This window comes from Rattus norvegicus, chromosome 20 (genome assembly GCF_021556685.1).
Source record: "Rattus norvegicus strain SHRSP/BbbUtx chromosome 20, alternate assembly SHRSP_T2T, whole genome shotgun sequence".
In the NCBI taxonomy this organism is placed as follows: Eukaryota; Metazoa; Chordata; class Mammalia; order Rodentia; family Muridae; genus Rattus; species Rattus norvegicus.
The window spans coordinates 49,246,568-49,263,480 of NC_141553.1; the positions used below are offsets into that span (position 1 = coordinate 49,246,568).

General features: G+C 48.8%; 1 protein-coding gene and 1 pseudogene across 6 annotated transcripts in view; one reads left to right on the plus strand and one right to left on the minus strand.

Annotated features, from left to right (window-relative positions):
* Window positions 1-16,913, minus strand: part of Afg1l (AFG1 like ATPase) — a 169,532-nt gene that overhangs the window by 122,998 nt on the left and 29,621 nt on the right. For all 6 annotated transcript variants that reach the window (XR_015645026.1, XR_015645027.1, XR_015645025.1 and 3 more), the window contains 1 exon segment: window positions 6,755-6,806. Coding sequence is in view for 3 of the 6 variants with exons in the window: in NM_001037656.1 (NP_001032745.1) it covers window positions 6,755-6,806 (52 nt within the window). In the remaining 3 variants the exon portion in view is untranslated.
* Window positions 9,544-11,400, plus strand: LOC134483941 (large ribosomal subunit protein uL29-like; annotated as a pseudogene).

The window sequence follows — 16,913 nt, forward strand, 5'->3', positions numbered from 1 at the left end:
ACAGCCGGTCTCTGCATGAGCTGCTGGCTAGGGAGCTGACAGAAGCTTTAAACACCAGGCTGGACTTGTCTTCATTGGCCTATTCTGGAACAGGCACTTGACTGCTGGCCAGATTCAAAGACATTAAAAATTATCAGGCAAATAAAAGAAGAAAGGAGGAGGAGGAGGAGGGAGGGGGAGGTGGAGGGATGAGGAGGAGGAGGAGGGAGGGGGAGGGGGAGGGATGAGGAGGAGGAGGAGGGAGGGGGGAGGGGGAGGGGAGGAAGAGGAGGAGGGAGGGGGAGGGGGAGGGATGAGGAGGAGGAGGAGGGAGGGAGGGGAGGGGAGGAGGAGGAGAGAGGAGGAGGAGAGGGAGGAGGGAGGAGGAGAGGGAGGAGGAGGGAGGAGGAGGAAGAGGAGGAGGAGGAGGGAGGAGGGAGAGGAGGAGGGAGGAGGGAGAGGAGGAGGAGGGAGGAGGGAGAGGAGGAGGGAGGAGGAGAGGGAGGAGGGAGGAGGGAGGAGGAGAGGGAGGAGGGAGGAGGAGGAGGTGGAGGAGGTGGAGGAGGGAGGAGGGAGAGGAAGAGGAGGGAGGAGGAGGAGAGGGAGGAGGAGGTGGAGGGAGGAGGGAGGAGGAGGAGGTGGAGGGAGGAGGGAGGAGGAGGAGGTGGAGGAGGGAGGAGGAGGAGAGGGAGGAGGGAGGAGGAGGAGAGGAGGGAGGAGGGAGGAGAGGAGGGAGGAGGAGGAGGAGGTAGGGGGAGGTGGAGGGATGAGGAGGAGAGGAGGGAGGAGGAGGAGGAGGTAGGGGGAGGTGGAGGGATGAGGAGGAGGAGGGAGGGGGGAGGGGGAGGGGAGGAGGAGGAGGAGGGAGGGGGATGTGGAGGGATGAGGAGGAGGAGGAGGGAGGGAGGGGGAGGGGAGGAGGAGGAGAGAGGAGGAGGAGGAGAGGGAGGAGGGAGGAGGAGAGGGAGGAGGAGGGAGGAGGAGGAAGAGGAGGAGGAGGGAGGAGGGAGAGGAGGAGGAGGGAGGAGGGAGAGGAGGAGGAAGGAGGAGGAGAGGAAGGAGGAGGAGGAGAGGGAGGAGGGAGGAGGAGAGGGAGGAGGGAGGAGGAGGGAAGAGGAGGAGGTGGAGGGAGGAGGAGGAGGTGGAGGAGGTGGAGGAGGGAGGAGGGAGAGGAGGAGGAGGGAGGAGGAGGAGAAGGAGGAGGAGGAGGTGGAGGGAGGAGGGAGGAGGAGGTGGAGGGAGGAGGGAGGAGGAGGAGGTGGAGGAGGGAGGAGGAGGAGAGGGAGGAGGGAGGAGGGAGGAGAGGAGGGAGGAGGGAGAAGAGGAGGGAGGAGGAGGAGAAGGGAGGAGGGAGGAGGAGGGAGGAGGAGGGAGGAGGAGGAGGAGGGAGGAGGAGGAGGAGGATAAAAAGAACCGGAGACATCCCTAGTGGTTCCTTCTCTCCCCTGCAAATGAGGCTGTAGGTGGTGTCTTCTACGCCCCTCCAGCCCCGGCCTCAGCCAGCTTCTGGAGTTGAGTGTGATGTAGAACACACCAGGCTGATGGGACAAGTGCCTCCTAGGCTGCTCCGGGTAAGGATGGTAGGACACGTGCTTCCGCTCTCTTCTCATATCCCAGACAGATCATTAACCCTGCCCGCATCACTGCAGTGAGAACTGAAGTTCCCAAAGAAAGGAAAGAAGAAAGAAGGGAGGGAGGGAGAAAGGGAGGGAAGGAGGGAGGGATAGCTGCACCTGTGTAAAGATTCTACAAGACTAAATGACTAAACTTACAAACCAGAGCTAAGTTAACTCAGCTAATTTTTTTAAAGATTTATTTATTTATTGTATATGAGTACGGTGTCACTGTCTTCAGACACACCAGAAGAGGGCATCAGATCATTACAGATGGCTGTGAGCCACCATGTGGTTTCTGGGATTTGAACTCAGGACCTCTGGAAGAGCAATCTTAACCACTGAGCCATCTCTCCAGACCTAACTCAGCTATTTTTAGTCCCTTTGAAAGCTACCCATTGTGCACACCTATACCTGACCTAACATCTTTGTGACTATCAAAACTTTAAAACTTCTCAGCCGACCACTAGCAAAGTCACCAGGTCTCAAACTTACCACAGTTGTCTTGCCTGGCTGCAGCCCAAACACCTGAGGCCTGCCAGTGTGTTTATTTAACAACTTCCTTTGTTCTGCAACTGCAAGAATCTTGTGTAAGCACTTGCACGTGGAGTGCAGTGTTTGGGAAACCTGACTCTGTGTTTTTAGGCCCTGGCCACTCATTTGGATCCAGAAAACAATGGCCTCTTCCTCTTTGAGCTGGGAGCTGGGTTTTTGCCTTGACAGTAGTCTTCTGGTCAAAGGCTTGTAACAGAACCAGCTACATGCCAAGAATGGGGCCACAATGACCATTACAACCACCAGTGCCGCTACCGCCATTAGAGGTTTTCAGCCTCTGGATGTAATGGGCGAAGTATAAATACTATTGCTGAAAATAATTTTTGATGAGGCTTGGCCTGTTGCTATGACTTGTAATGCTAAATACTGGCCCCAAGGTCTGGTTGCCCCCAGAGATGAGGAAATCTTCACGCGTACAGCAAGTGATGCTGTGTAACTGTGGTGGTTTGAATGTGCTTGGCCCAGAGAATGGCATGATTTAGAGGTGTGGTCTTGTTGGAGTCAGTGTAGCCTTGTTGGAGGAAATCTGTCAGTGTGGGTGTGGGCTTTAAGAACCTCATCCTAGGGGTTGGGGATTTAGCTCAGTGGTAGAGCGCTTGCCTAGGAAGCTCAAGGCCCTGGGTTCGGTACCCAGCTCCGAAAAAAAGAACCAAAAAAAAAAAAAAACAAAAAACCTCATCCTAGGGAGAGATGGCTCAGGGGTTAAGAGCACGGACTGCTCTTCCAGAGGCCCTGAGTTCAATTCCCAGCAACCACATGGTGGTTCACAACCGTCTGTAATGGGACCCAATGACCTCTTCTGGTATGTGTGAAGACAGCTACAGTGGACTCATATAAATAAAATTAAATCTTAAAAAAAAAAAAAAAGAAGAAGAACCACCTTATCCTAGCTCCCTGGAAGCCAGTCTTTTGCTAGCAGCCTTCAGATGAAGATGTAGAACTCAGCTCCTCCTGCACCATGCCTGCCTGGATGCTGCCACGCTCCCACCTTGATGATAATGAACTGAACCTCTGAACCTGTAAATCAGCTCCAATTAAATGTTGTCCTTATAAGAGTTGTCTTGGTCATGGTGTCTGCTCACAGAAGTAAAACCCTCACTAAGACAGTAACCTTGCTCCTAAATTTAAAGCTATTGGTTGTATAAAGATACCTACGGCCTATCGTTTGGATGAAAAAAGGTAAGTAATATTTTGATCCCTAGGCTTAGGGTCTGAGGAGGACCATGAAGGGTAAAAGAAGAAGATAGAGAGAGGAGAAAACACCATTGGGTAGGTGAGTCATGAAAACATGGCCATGAGGGCTCAACTAGACTTAAGAGCGGTCCAGATGGAACATGGTCCTTAATAACTCGGGGTTATTAATAGGAAGTAGACACTAATAGCCTAGAGGGTAGATATCTGCCCAGCCCTAGCACTTAAAGGCTTATCAGAAATAGAGAGGTTTTGTGTCTTTTGTCTGAGAACTGAATGATCAAAGGCAGTGTAGAAACCCCTGACTGAGAATAAGATATGCTACAATGTTAATCCACCAACTTTAAATACCAATCCTGTGGAGGTTCCCTGGATGTAGGGTCCACCCCAGCCCCTCGTTTCCACCCGTCTGTGAATAGAGTACATTACAGCGGGCACCACGGCACACAGGACAGTGGCGGAATGCATGGCAGCGAGTGGGGTTAGGAAGCAGATACCTCCTTCCCAGTAAACCTCCTTAGATTTGGCAGCTGAATCTTAAGTCTAGAACGGGAGGGTGAAGAGTAAGAGTTTAGACTAGGGTGGCGTTCTAAGACTATTTTTCCAGCCAGAGTCCCCCAAAATGAGAACTTGGTACTTTTTATTACTACCCCTTTTCTGAGTATTGTAAACTGGCTCTAACCAACAAAAGTTATCTCACTTCCTAGTTCAAGGTTGGTTTCTCTTCCCCTCTTTATTATAAAGGTATTTTAAACAACAGTTACGTGTTCCAGCCTGCATCAAACATCCCCAATTATACTTATATTCGCTCTGTCTCTATCTCTGTCTCTGTTCCTCTGTCTGTCTGTCTCTCTCTCTCTCTCTCTCTCTCTCTCTCTCTCTCTCTCTCTCTTTCCCCCAGCCTCTCCCTCCCTTCTTCACTCTTTGTTCTCTTAGTTTTGTTTGAGGCAAGGCCTTACAACATAGCCCAGGCTAGCCTCAAGTTCATGCTCCTCCTGCCTCAGCCTCCTGAGTGCTAGGATTACAAGTCTGCGACTCCTTCGTGGCTAGTTCTTTCAAGAACTCCGATGCATTATTCTAAATTAAGGGATTATTCCAATCTCTTCATTTAGACAATTCCAGCAAACTTCACCAGTCTCGTTTGTCAAGCCCTTCTGCATATGTCTTTACTAACCATCTCTATTTATAGTTCAGTGGTTAAGGTAACAGGAACAACAGAGAGCGTATCTTTTGCAATGACTGAACATGAAAGGGAACGGTCAGGAACCGTGATATTCTCCTAAAGAACAAGAGTTGGCCAGAGTGAGGGCCCTGAGCAGTGCCCCAGGCACAGAACACTGACAAGCACCTGCATCTGGATCAGGAGGAGACCACCCATCTGGATCAGGAGGAGACCACCCATCTGGATGAGAGGAGACCACCCATCTGGATGAGAGGAGACCACCCATCTGGATGAGGAGGAGACCACCCATCTGGATGGGAGGAGACCACCCATCTGGATGAGAGGAGACCACCCATCTGGATGAGAGGAGACCACCCATCTGGATGAGAGGAGACCACCCATCTGGATGAGAGGAGACCACCCATCTGGATGAGGAGGAGACCACCCATCTGGATGAGGAGGAGACCACCCATCTGGATGAGGAGGAGACCACCCATCTGGATGAGAGGAGACCACCCATCTGGATGAGGAGGAGACCACCCATCTGGATGAGAGGAGACCACCCATCTGGATGAGGAGGAGACCACCCATCTGGATGAGGAGGAGACCACCCATCTGGATGAGGAGGAGACCACCCATCTGGATGAGAGGAGACCACCCATCTGGATGAGGAGGAGACCACCCATCTGGATGAGAGGAGACCACCCATCTGGATGAGGAGGAGACCACCTATCTGGATGAGGAGGAGACCACCCATCTGGATGAGAGGAGACCACCCATCTGGATGAGGAGGAGACCACCCATCTGGATGAGAGGAGACCACCCATCTGGATGAGAGGAGACCACCAATCTGGATCAGGAGGAGACCACCCATCTGGATGAGGAGACCACCCATCTGGATGAGAGGAGACCACCCATCTGGATGAGAGGAGACCACCCATCTGGATGAGGAGACCACCCATCTGGATGAGAGGAGACCACCCATCTGGATCAGGAGGAGACCACCCATCTGGATGAGAGGAGACCACCCATCTGGATGAGGAGGAGACCACCCATCTGGATGAGAGGAGACCACCCATCTGGATGAGGAGGAGACCACCCATCTGGATGAGAGGAGACCACCCATCTGGATGAGGAGGAGACCACCCATCTGGATGAGGAGGAGACCACCCATCTGGATGAGAGGAGACCACCCATCTGGATGAGAGGAGACCACCCATCTGGATGAGGAGGAGACCACCCATCTGGATGAGGAGACCACCCATCTGGATGAGGAGGAGACCACCCATCTGGATGAGGAGGAGACCACCCATCTGGATGAGGAGGAGACCACCCATCTGGATGAGGAGACCACCCATCTGGATGAGAGGAGACCACCCATCTGGATGAGGAGGAGACCACCCATCTGGATGAGGAGGAGACCACCCATCTGGATGAGAGGAGACCACCCATCTGGATGAGGAGGAGACCACCCATCTGGATGAGGAGGAGACCACCCATCTGGATGAGGAGACCACCCATCTGGATGAGGAGGAGACCACCCATCTGGATGAGGAGGAGACCACCCATCTGGATGAGAGGAGACCACCCATCTGGATGAGAGGAGACCACCCATCTGGATGAGAGGAGACCACCCATCTGGATGAGGAGGAGACCACCCATCTGGATGAGAGGAGACCACCCATCTGGAAACTCACAAAGACCAGCAGAGTTGCTGGGAAAAGGCAAGTCTGCCCAAGGCACAGAACTAGGAGAATGAGGAACTGCTGCCACTGAGGCCCTTACGGTGTCTAATAACTAATATAAAGGAAACTGCAGGGTGATGCTGAGGCAGGAGGATCACTTGAGTTCATAAGACCCTGCTTCAGGGGTTCTGGAGGGATAATAGTAATAACCAGGTCACTACTCTAAGGCTTAGATCATGAATAGAAATGTGTGTAGAAATTAAAAAGTAGACAAGAATTAGCTCCTTTCTAGAAAGAAACTGTCTATCACCGACAGAGGGCTTCTGTCCCAGGGGTCGCCCCAGCGTACACAGTCTTGTGTAACACAGCTTCCGCCCTAAGCTGCAGCCCCAGCCTGTGAGCATCATCAGTGGTGGAAGCTTTTGGCTGTCCCTCCCTCTCACATCAGACTCCTCATTCTGTTCTCCTCGGCTTTGGGACGGAGAGGTGTGGACACAGAAGGTTTTACCCCTGAGGAAAAGCTGTAGAGCCTCCTTGACTGGCCCACCCAAGACTTATTCAACACTTACCAACGTCTCCATAAACATACAGGCCCTTTGGAGGTTTGTTCCTTGAAAAGAGCTGCAAATTAAGAACAAATTACAAATTTTCTACCATGCAAATAATTACATATAATCATATATACATAATGTTCCCAACTGTGCTATATATAGGACTTCGAGGGGGCAATTATATACAATAAGTAGGAAAAAAAAAAACTTGGTGTGAAAGTCTTCAAAGCCAAAATATTATGCAGCCTTTAAAAGGGAGGTATTTTTGATAGACCCCCCCAACACAGTTAAATCTTGAGGATTTATTTATTTAGTAAAATAAGCTAGTCACAGAAAGATAAAATACTTCTGACCCGTGTTACCTGTTCAGGGGATATAGCGTCCCATTTGTGTAACATGAGGACGTGGGAAGGAGTAATACAGAGAACTATGTCGACATTTGTCACCCCTGAGCTGTGTAACGAGAAGTGCTTATGATGGCTATCATGGTGACAGACATCCCAGCACACAGGAGGCTGAGGCAGGAGGATGGCTGGACTATACAACCAAACCTGTGATTTAACGGGCAAAACCTCAAAGCACAACTCAGAATCCAATCCCTAACACTCTTGTTTCTGTTGTATAGCCCACCAGCTCATTCAACTCTACCAAATTCATCTCCTGATGTGGGCCACACCCTGGCACAGGCCATGCAAGCGGGTCTCTCCACTCTGATTCCAACTATGCCCAGCTTCCCTATGTCCCTTGCAAGTCACTACTCTTAAGACACAGCTAAAAACAGATTCCGGAAAAGAAAGTGGTTTGCTTTCTTTTCGTGTGAAACATTGTGTCACTAGGTTTTCAACTTGCCAACAACAAAAAGGATTACACCCTTAAACAATTTTAGAACAATGTCCTATTTGAAACCTAGCATAATACCTAAAAAAGAAAATCTCTAAATATATTTTTGCAATGTTAGAAATCCCCCTCCTCTGTTTTTGTTTGTTTGTTTGTTTTGTTTTTCCAGATAGGGTTTTTCTGTTAAGCCCTGGCTGTCCTGGAACTTGCTCAGTAAAGCAGGCTGGCCTCAAACTCTCAGAAATCTGCCTGCCTCTGCCTCCTTGAGTACTGGGATTAAAGGTGTGTACCCCACTGTCCAGCTAGATATCTTTTGAAAGCGATTCTGTGTTGATAACTGGGGTGTCAAGGCCGAGGTGACTGCTGCCTATCTAGCCAGCCATTTTATGCTGTTACTGCTGTTACAAGGAAACCTTATGTGCTGTTACTAGGGAACTTTCTCCTGCCCTAGTTGATTGCATCTTGCTGTGTTCTATGCTCTGGTGCTCTTGGAAACCAATCACAATAGAGGTCAGTTAGAACTGCTTTGTATAGGTGGCCACAATAAACTTGGACCCAGGATCCAAACCATCCACCCAGCAGCACTTCCTGCACCTGTGTAAGAGCTTTTAGGGTATAAGCTGCCCCTGGGATGGACCCCAACATGAGAGAGACACCTGCACTAATATAAGAAACCGTAACACTTCTATTGTGAGTAGGGATCGAGTAAAGTTTTAAGTTCCCAAGATGTCCCTGGGAACTGACATCCCACTCGGCAGAAAGAGACAAGTGCGTGGGTAACCGACATCCTGGTTGTCGAGTGAAGACATGAATGTTGGGCAAGGCAAGTCCCCGCCACAGTTAAAGACCCCAACCAATGGGAGCAGGATGAATGTACAACAAAGACGTGTTCCTAAGGAAATCCCTACCCCTCAATCCTGATTGGTGACGTAACGGCACAGATGTTTGTGGGTTTCACAAGCTCTGTAGGATCCTGGCTCATGGTCACAGTCAGGTTTGCGGCCCTGATGAATCCATCCTAGGGTGAATGCTCAGTAAACTATCCTGTCTGACTGAGATTGGAGTTTGTGTGGTTTGTGGGGCGACTTCTGGATCCCAATGTAGGGGTGTTGTAATTCATAATTCTTCAAAATACATTCTGTAAAAATAATTCTTATTGTTACTCCTGTTGTTTGGGGGTTTGTTTGGTTGGTTTTTAAAAACAGCATACCCTTGTATCTGCATGGCCTTAGTTGGCCTGGAACTTGCTATGGTGGCCAGACTGGCCTTGAACTCACAGGTCCCCAGTTCTGGGATCAAAGGTGTAAGCCACCACATCTGGAATAGTTTTTCTTTCCCTGGTATTTGTTAAAGCCTGCTCCCCCAGCACAGCTGCGGCCATTTTGTTCCATGCCTGCAGTCATTTCATGTTGTTACTGACACAGAAAAATAGCTTGACTCGGAGCAGGGTCAAGCTGACCACATACCCTGTTATGGTCAGAGGTTTGTTAATCCTAAGAAATTCCACAACCGTAAGCTCCACTTAGGACCAATCAGAATAAAGGTCAGTTAGAACTGCTCTGTCTGGCTAGCCAAAATAGCTTGAGTCAGAGCCGACCATTGGGAAGCACTTCCTGCACCTGCAAATGAGCTCATTGTGGGTTTTACCTTTATAAACTGGCCCTGGGAAACATTTGGGGTCGCAGTCAACTCCCGAGTCTAGGCTATGCCCCTGATCAATCAGTCAGTCTTGGGGTATGCATTCAATAAACCAGCTCTGTTCGACTGGGATCGACGTCTGAGTGGTTTGTGCAGCAATTCTCAGACCTCGTCAGCATTGTTCCCATGGAACTATCAATAAACATTAAATAAACAAAATGCAGTTAGAAAAACAACAAAGCTGGAAGGAGGGCTTCACTGGGGCTCAGCGTCTCCAGCAAGCGTAGCACTGAGGATGGGGTGAACATCTCCATGACAGAATGCTTCCCAGAATGGCGGGGACTCCGTGCTCAGTACTTCAGGAAGAGGCACTTATGGGTCTGTCTTCTTCTGTTCTTTCCTATTCAATAACCCAGTATGTGCTGGAAAGAGCACCTGTCAGGATTTTGTATGCTACGCATACAGTTTATGTTACATTGCTTTATATATTTAAAAATATACTTTATTAATTTTTTTGAAAATTCATATTTACTTCCCATTTTCCTCTTCTTAAATTAAATTGAATTTGGGCTTGGTTTGGTGAATTTTTAGGGGGGAAGGATGTCTCGGATTTTGACAGAGGGTCTTACTTACTATGCAGCCCTGATGATGGCCCGAACTCTCTATGTAGACCAAGCTGCCCATAAAATCACAAGGATCTGCCTGTGTCTGCGTCTGAGTGCTGAGAATCAGGGCCTGTAGCATGATGCCACGTCCTACATTGGACCTTATATGTTTTTAAATGGTAAGGAGATGCTGTTAGGTATCCATGGCAATCTAGCACTCGGAGGCTCAAGAAAGTTGAGGGCTAGCACTCGGAGTTCAGGGCTAGTCTGAGCTACTTGTCTCAAAAAAACAACAAAACAAAACAAAACAAAACCTAAAGATGAGATAAAGCTATTTGGTAGACCTTTGCCCACTTACATGGCCCAAGACCATCACCCGGCACCACCACAAAAAAAAAAAAAAAAAAAAAAAAAAAAAAAAAAGGCTGATAGACAAAATAGAGAGGTTCTGACTACTTAATTTAAAGTCTGTATACCAGATGGCACATGCCTTTAATCACAGAAAGTAAGAAGGTAGAAGGAGACTGATCTCTGTGAGTTTGAGGCCAGCCTGGTCTACAAAGCTAGTTCTGGGACAGCCAGGGCTGCTATACAGAGAAGCCCTGTCTCGAAAACCAAAATTAATTAAAGTAGAAATAAAACCCGGATACTGTCTACCAATGCAGGTTACACACGGTCTATCTAAATGACACTCGCATTTTTATTGCAGTTACGTGTTTCTATGTTTGCACACAGAGGGCATATGTGCATTTCACAGCGTTTCTGTTGAGGACCGAGGACAGCTTTTTTTTTTTTTTTTCCGGAGCTGGGGACCGAACCCAGGGCCTTGCGCTTGCTAGGCAAGCGCTCTACCACTGAGCCAAATCCCCAACCCCAGAGGGCAGCTTTTGAGAGTCAGTTCTCCCTATCCACCCCGTGAGTCGTAGAGATCAAACTCGGGTTGTCAGGCTTGGCTGCTAGCAAATATACCCACTGCGCTCTCCCACGGGCCGTAAATGATGTCATATACAACAGTCCGCCCTCATCTCAGGAAGCATGGCCCTCCTGGACCTCTAAACTTTGACTATCCTGAGCCCCATACATGCCACACTTCCCTATATAGACCTATCGATATCAGCCGTAACAGCCAACGATAAAAACATTATGAAAACACACTATAATGAAACTATTTAAACCTTGCATGATGAGGCGGCCTCAGCCGTGAACAACACAGCAGTGGCCAAGACTAAGTGGACCTGCGCGGCAAGGAGGAGGAGGAGCTGTTGACACAACTGGACTCTCTGAGGGTGGGACTGTTCCAGCTTCGCGTCGCCAAAGTGACAGGCGGCGCCGCGTCCAAGCTCTCCAAGGTACGAGTCGTACGCAAATCCATCGCCCGTGTCCTCACTGTCATTAATCAGACTCAAACGGGAAACCTCAGGAAATTCTACAAGGGAAAGAAATACAAGCCCCTGGACCTGCGGCCCAAGAAGACGAGAGCCACGCGCCGCCGGCTTCACCAAGCACGAAGAGAAGCCGGAGACCAAGAAGCAGCAGCGGAAAGAGCGACTGTACCCACTGCGCAAGTGCGCAGCCAAGGCCTGAGACAATGACAGTAAACCGCAAGACTGACGGGGGGGGGGGGGGGGGGGGAGCTTGCATGGTGGAGTAGGGGCGCTAAAGATACGTTCAGGGGTTAAGAGCACTTGCGGCTCTGGCAGAAGACTGGGTTTGATTCCCAGGGCGCTCAAGGCATCACGACCAACTATTTATTCTATTTCCAGGGAGATCCACATATCTGGCCTCTCTCCTGGCCTCCTCACATATCTAGCACTATGTCATACATACATACATACATACATACATACATACATACATACATACATACATATATACATACATGCATACAGAGAGAGAGAGAGAGAGAGAGAGAGAACACTTATGCACAGAAAATAAAAATAATCCCCTCTTACTTCTCTCTTGCTTTCTCTTGCTCTTCGCTTCTCTGCTCTCTTCCCCTCTGTTGTCCCTGTCCCTTCTCTCCCCACCCCCTTACCCCGACACGCTCATGGCCTCCTTTGTTCCTCCCTTCTTCTACTCTTCTTCTCTCATTAAACCTCTCCACGTGGAAAAAAATTAACCCCAAATGTCTAAGCAATACAGTTGGTTAGTAAGCTCAAGCAATTTTAGGTCTGGATGTAGCCTGGGACCGCAGCCTGGGACAACAGCCTCGCATGCACAAGTGCCAGGGTTCAATTCCTGCCAGCACAGCTGAATGCTAGACCAACAAACAATGCTAAATCTACTAGTTAGGGTTGGGGACTTAGCTTGGTGGTAGAGCGCTTGCCTAGCAAGCACAAGGCCATGGGTTCGGTCCCCAGCTCCGAAAAAAAAAAAAAATCTGCTAGTTAGTCTACTCGCTCTTGAATGGTTCTCTGGAACCTTCTCTGTCTCCTTGAAGCTAACCTACACCCCTGTCACTTTCAGATAATGGCTCCTGCTTCTCCATAGAGAGAAACCAGAAGGTGTCTTCCCTTGTGAAACTGCAGCCCCGGTGGGTGGGTTTCAGGGTGTGAGTTTAATGAATGATCCCAGTGCGACTGAGATCAGTGTTTGAGTGGTTTCTGAGGCATTTCCTGGACCTCAAAGCTGTAAATTGTTTTTGGTAGGATGGCTGTTTTCACAATATGAATTCTATCATTCCATAAACACGGGTTATCTTTCCATTGTTCTAGTGTTTCCTCAATCTCCTTCTTGAGAGATTTTAAGCAAAGTCTCACAGTAGTCTTGCCTGGAATTCACTATGTAGATGAGGCTGGCCTCTAACTCAGATAGCCTCCTCTCCCTCTGCACACTGAGTTGAATCAGCCGGCGAGAGATCAGAAAGAACTGGAAAGGGTGAGCTTATTCAGCAGTAAGTCTCAGAGGCTGAAAACATTCTGGATTAGATTGTAGGGAGGCTGGAAGCTTCCAGGACTATGTCTAGGTTAGGAGAAGAAGACAGTAAGGCTCCAAGACACAATTACTTCAGGCGGATAAACGTTACAGTTATAGTTCTTAGCCAGTATGGAAGACGCCTGGAATCCCAGGGTCGTCCTCCAACTGGGAACCTTCATTCAGATCAAGACGCTGCCCCACCCCAATTACTCAATGATTTGCTGATCATTCTGAGGCTTATGCTCATGTCCTGGTGTCCTATCGATTAGTGGGAGATGGAGGAGGGGTGGGGGAGGGGGAGGGGCATGGGAGGGGACAAGCCAGAATCAGAGTTTCACATAGGAGCAGGAGACCGGGGAGGATTTGCTGGAAAGCTGCTTCTTGTTGCTTGTCTCCCAGTGGCACATAAAAGTACTTGTTGCTACCCCTAAGTTCCCAGCACTAGGGAGGGGGAGGAAGAAGGATCAAAATCTGAAGCTGGCTTAGGTTACCTGGCAAAACCTTGTCTTAGAAAAGTTAAAATCATTTATGTCTGTCTATTCTGTTATCAGAGATGGAGAGGTGTTTTGTTTCCGCAGTGTAGACAGGGTCTCTTTTTGCTTCCCAGGCTGGTCTCCAGTTCTTGGCCCCTAATCAGGGGGCTTCCTGAGTAGCTAGAACTGTAAGTGAACCCCATCATGTTCAACTAGTTCCCCCTTCCCTCCCTCCCTCCCGCTCTCCTTCCCTCCCTCTCTCTCCTCCTTCCTCCCTTCCTCTCCTTTCCTCTCCCCCCTTCCATTGGATGCTTAAATCCCACCATTTATCAAATTAACCTAAAATACAAATCATGAGAATCGGTGGGTAGAGTGGCATGTTCAGGGCTGTGTCTACACAAGAGGAGCGAGCGCTGTGCGGGTGTGAACTCCTGGGCTTACCGTGTCCTGTCAGTTTGCTGCCGCAGCTTTTTGCGATGGCAACATTAAGCCAACGGGACTGGGTTTGAACAAGGGGGACACACACGACGGAAGGTGTCTGGGGTAGGTGACACATCTCTGTTCTGCCACAGCTCCATCGCTGGCTCTGGCTGCTGCTCTGTAAGCCGTTTCTTGGGTTGTAGAATCCGAAAGCCCCTTCATGTAGATACTTAAATGTGTGCTTAATTATACAAGCACACCGGGCAAATCGGTGTACTTTAGGTTAGGAGGGCTCTTTTGAAAATCAGCTAAAGCCATTTAAAGAAAACATTTTCATTTAAGGAGAGTTTATGGATGCTAACGTATAGTTCTGCTGTGTTTTTTGTTTTTTTGTTTTTTTTCATTTTTAAAGATCTTTAGAAACCTGAAGGGTGTACTTTTATCAAAAGTGGCCCACGTGGAGAACGCTACCATGCCAGTCTTTAAGAGATGTAATTATGTTTGGCGTTCCAGCTGGAATCATTGTCTCCAACTCCGCCATTTGGGGAGATAATAACGCAGTGGGGAAACAGGGAGAAACAGGAAAAGTGATATTCCTGCATTTTAAACAAATCGAAAACAATACTTTTTATCTTAACAGCACTACCCTTATTATCTAGTTGTCCTGATGGAGACTGTGCTGGAGTGGGAAGGCGGACAATCCAGAAAGGCAGAGGGTGTGCCTTTTAATTTAGAATGCTGATGAGAACCACCGAGGATTGTGATGGGTAGGGCTGGAAAAAACCCGAAACCTTTATTTTTGAGACAGTGTCTTGCTGTGTAGCCCAGGCTTGCCTTGCCTTGGGATTCTCCTGCCTCTGTCCTCTGAGTGCTGGGATGACATGGGTGTATACATGCCCAGCACCTTGGGTTGTTTTTAATGTTAAAGTTTTTAGTGACATAGAGAACAAAAGGTAAGATCTAAATAAATATTTGGAATGGTTGCTTTGAGTTTACAGCACTTAAAGCAAAGGAGTAGTTTGGAAAGCAAATATCTAGAACGTCAAAATCCAGGTTGGATATGCGGTCCCAGGATGGTCCCTAGGGACTGGAGAGATGGCTCAGCGGTTACGAGCACTGACTGCTCTTCCAGAGGTCCTGAGTTCAGTTCCCAGCAACCACATGGTGGCTCACAACCATCTGTAATGGGATCCGATGCCTTCTTCTGGTGTGTCTGAAGACAGCCACAGTATACTCACATACATGAAATAAATAATTTCTTAAAAAAAAATAAGACGGGGGTTGGGGATTTAGCTCAGTGGTAGAGCACTTGCCTAGCAAGCGCAAGGCCCTGGGTTCGGTCCCCAGCTCTGAAAAAAAAAGAAAAAAGAAAAAAGAAAAAAAAAAAAAGTCCCTAAAGTGGGGTGTGGTATTGAGTCTTTAATCCCAGCAGAGACGGTAGATACTTTATAACCAGGTTTTGTGTCAAAGAAACAAAGTTGCATGCGTTAGGAATCATCTTGATACAGTGTGGCAAACGGGATGAATGAGAAGAAACTCTGGAAAAGACACCACGCCCCTTTGCTCCTCTCACAAGGCAAGCCAGGGACAGCAGGGTCATTGTGGTTCAAAAGGCAAAAGCAAGAGGACGGCTCCATTGTGGTCCCTGTCAGTGTATAGGACCACTTAACAAACTGCAGCAGCAGGAACCAGGAGCAGCAGGGAGAGCAGAAGCCTTCTCTTTCTCAGAGTGCCTCCTGCCCCTCTTGGGGCTCTGGCATTTTTTTCCCTCTCCAGAGTCCCCAGAATTAAACTATCTGCAGCTGGCAAAAAATTATGCCCTTCCTACAGCAGGAGCCAATTCTGGTTAATGGCTGTGGACAAACGAAAACAGCCCCATATCCCACACCTGGGAATAAAACAAAAACATATTCTCATAACATCACTGGATTTTTTTAAGATTTATTTATTTTATGTATGGGAGTGCACTGTCTCTGTCTTCAGACACACCAGAAGAGGGCGCCAGATCCCATTACAGATGGTTGTGAGCCACCATGTGGGTGCTGGGAATTGAACTCAGGACCTCTGGAAGAGCAGTCGGTGCTCTTAAGTACTGAGCCATCTCTACAGCCCACATCACTGGATTTTTAAAGAAACCAAAACTCTCACTGTAGGTCTCCATCACCACTGGAGTCATGCAGTGCCTCAAAGTTGTGCCACTGGCATCGCCCTGGGGAGCCAGCACATGGTCAGGGCCCTGTGTCCTGAAGCACATGCTCAACTACTGACCTCTGCTCGAGCTATGGAAGGCGGAAGCACGCAGATGGCCTGGGATTTCCTTTCCGTTTGTTGTTTATATGCCTGTTTATTTATACGATCGTTTGTTGAGAAAGGGTTTCATATAACCCAGGCTGTTCTTGAACCCCCTATGTACTCTAGAAAGAATATCCTGCTTCCACCTCCTAAATGCTAAGATTACCAAATGGCTCAGCAGGTACAGCTCGCCACCGAGCCTGATAGCCTGAGGTTACTCCCTAGGACCCACGCAGCACAAGGAAAGACCAGGTTGATCTCCACTGGAGCATCCCCGCTCACCCACATATAGACAATAAACAGATGTAATCTAAGAAGAAGAGGAGGAAGAGGAGAAAAGAAGCCAGCCATGGCAGTGCACACCTTTACTCCCAGCACTTAGAAGGCAGGGGCGGGTGGATCTTTGTCAGTTCAAGGCCAGCCTGGTCTACAGAGTGTTTCAAGGAATCAGAGAAACCCTGACTCAAGAAAGAGGGAGAGGGGAGAGGGACAATGAGGAAGGGACAGGAAGAGAGGGGGGGGAGAGAGGGGGAGGGGAGGAAAGGGAGGGGAAGGGGAAGGGGAAGAGGGAGGGGAGGGGAGGGGGAAGGGGGAGAGGGAAGGGAGAGGGAGAGGAGAGGGAGGGGAGAGGGAGGGGAGAGGGAGGGAGAGAGGAAGAGGAAGGGGGAGAAGGAGAGGGAGGGGAGAGAGAGGGAAGAGGGAAGATGAGTCATTGAAATCTGAGAAGTTGCCTCAGTGAATAAGGGCCTCTGTCACCAAACTTGACAAACTTCATTCTCTGGGCTGCACGCGGTAGGAGAGAACTCAGTCTTGAAAGTTATTCTCTGACTTCCACATGGGCAGCTTGGTACATATGCATGTGCTTGTTCATACATGTACACACAAAAGGAAATGTAGGTAAATAATTAATTTTAAAAAAGAAACTCTTTGAAGGAAAATACCTAATTCTTGAAGAACTAATAGTGATGAAGGGTTCTAACATCTCGGAAAGCCCTT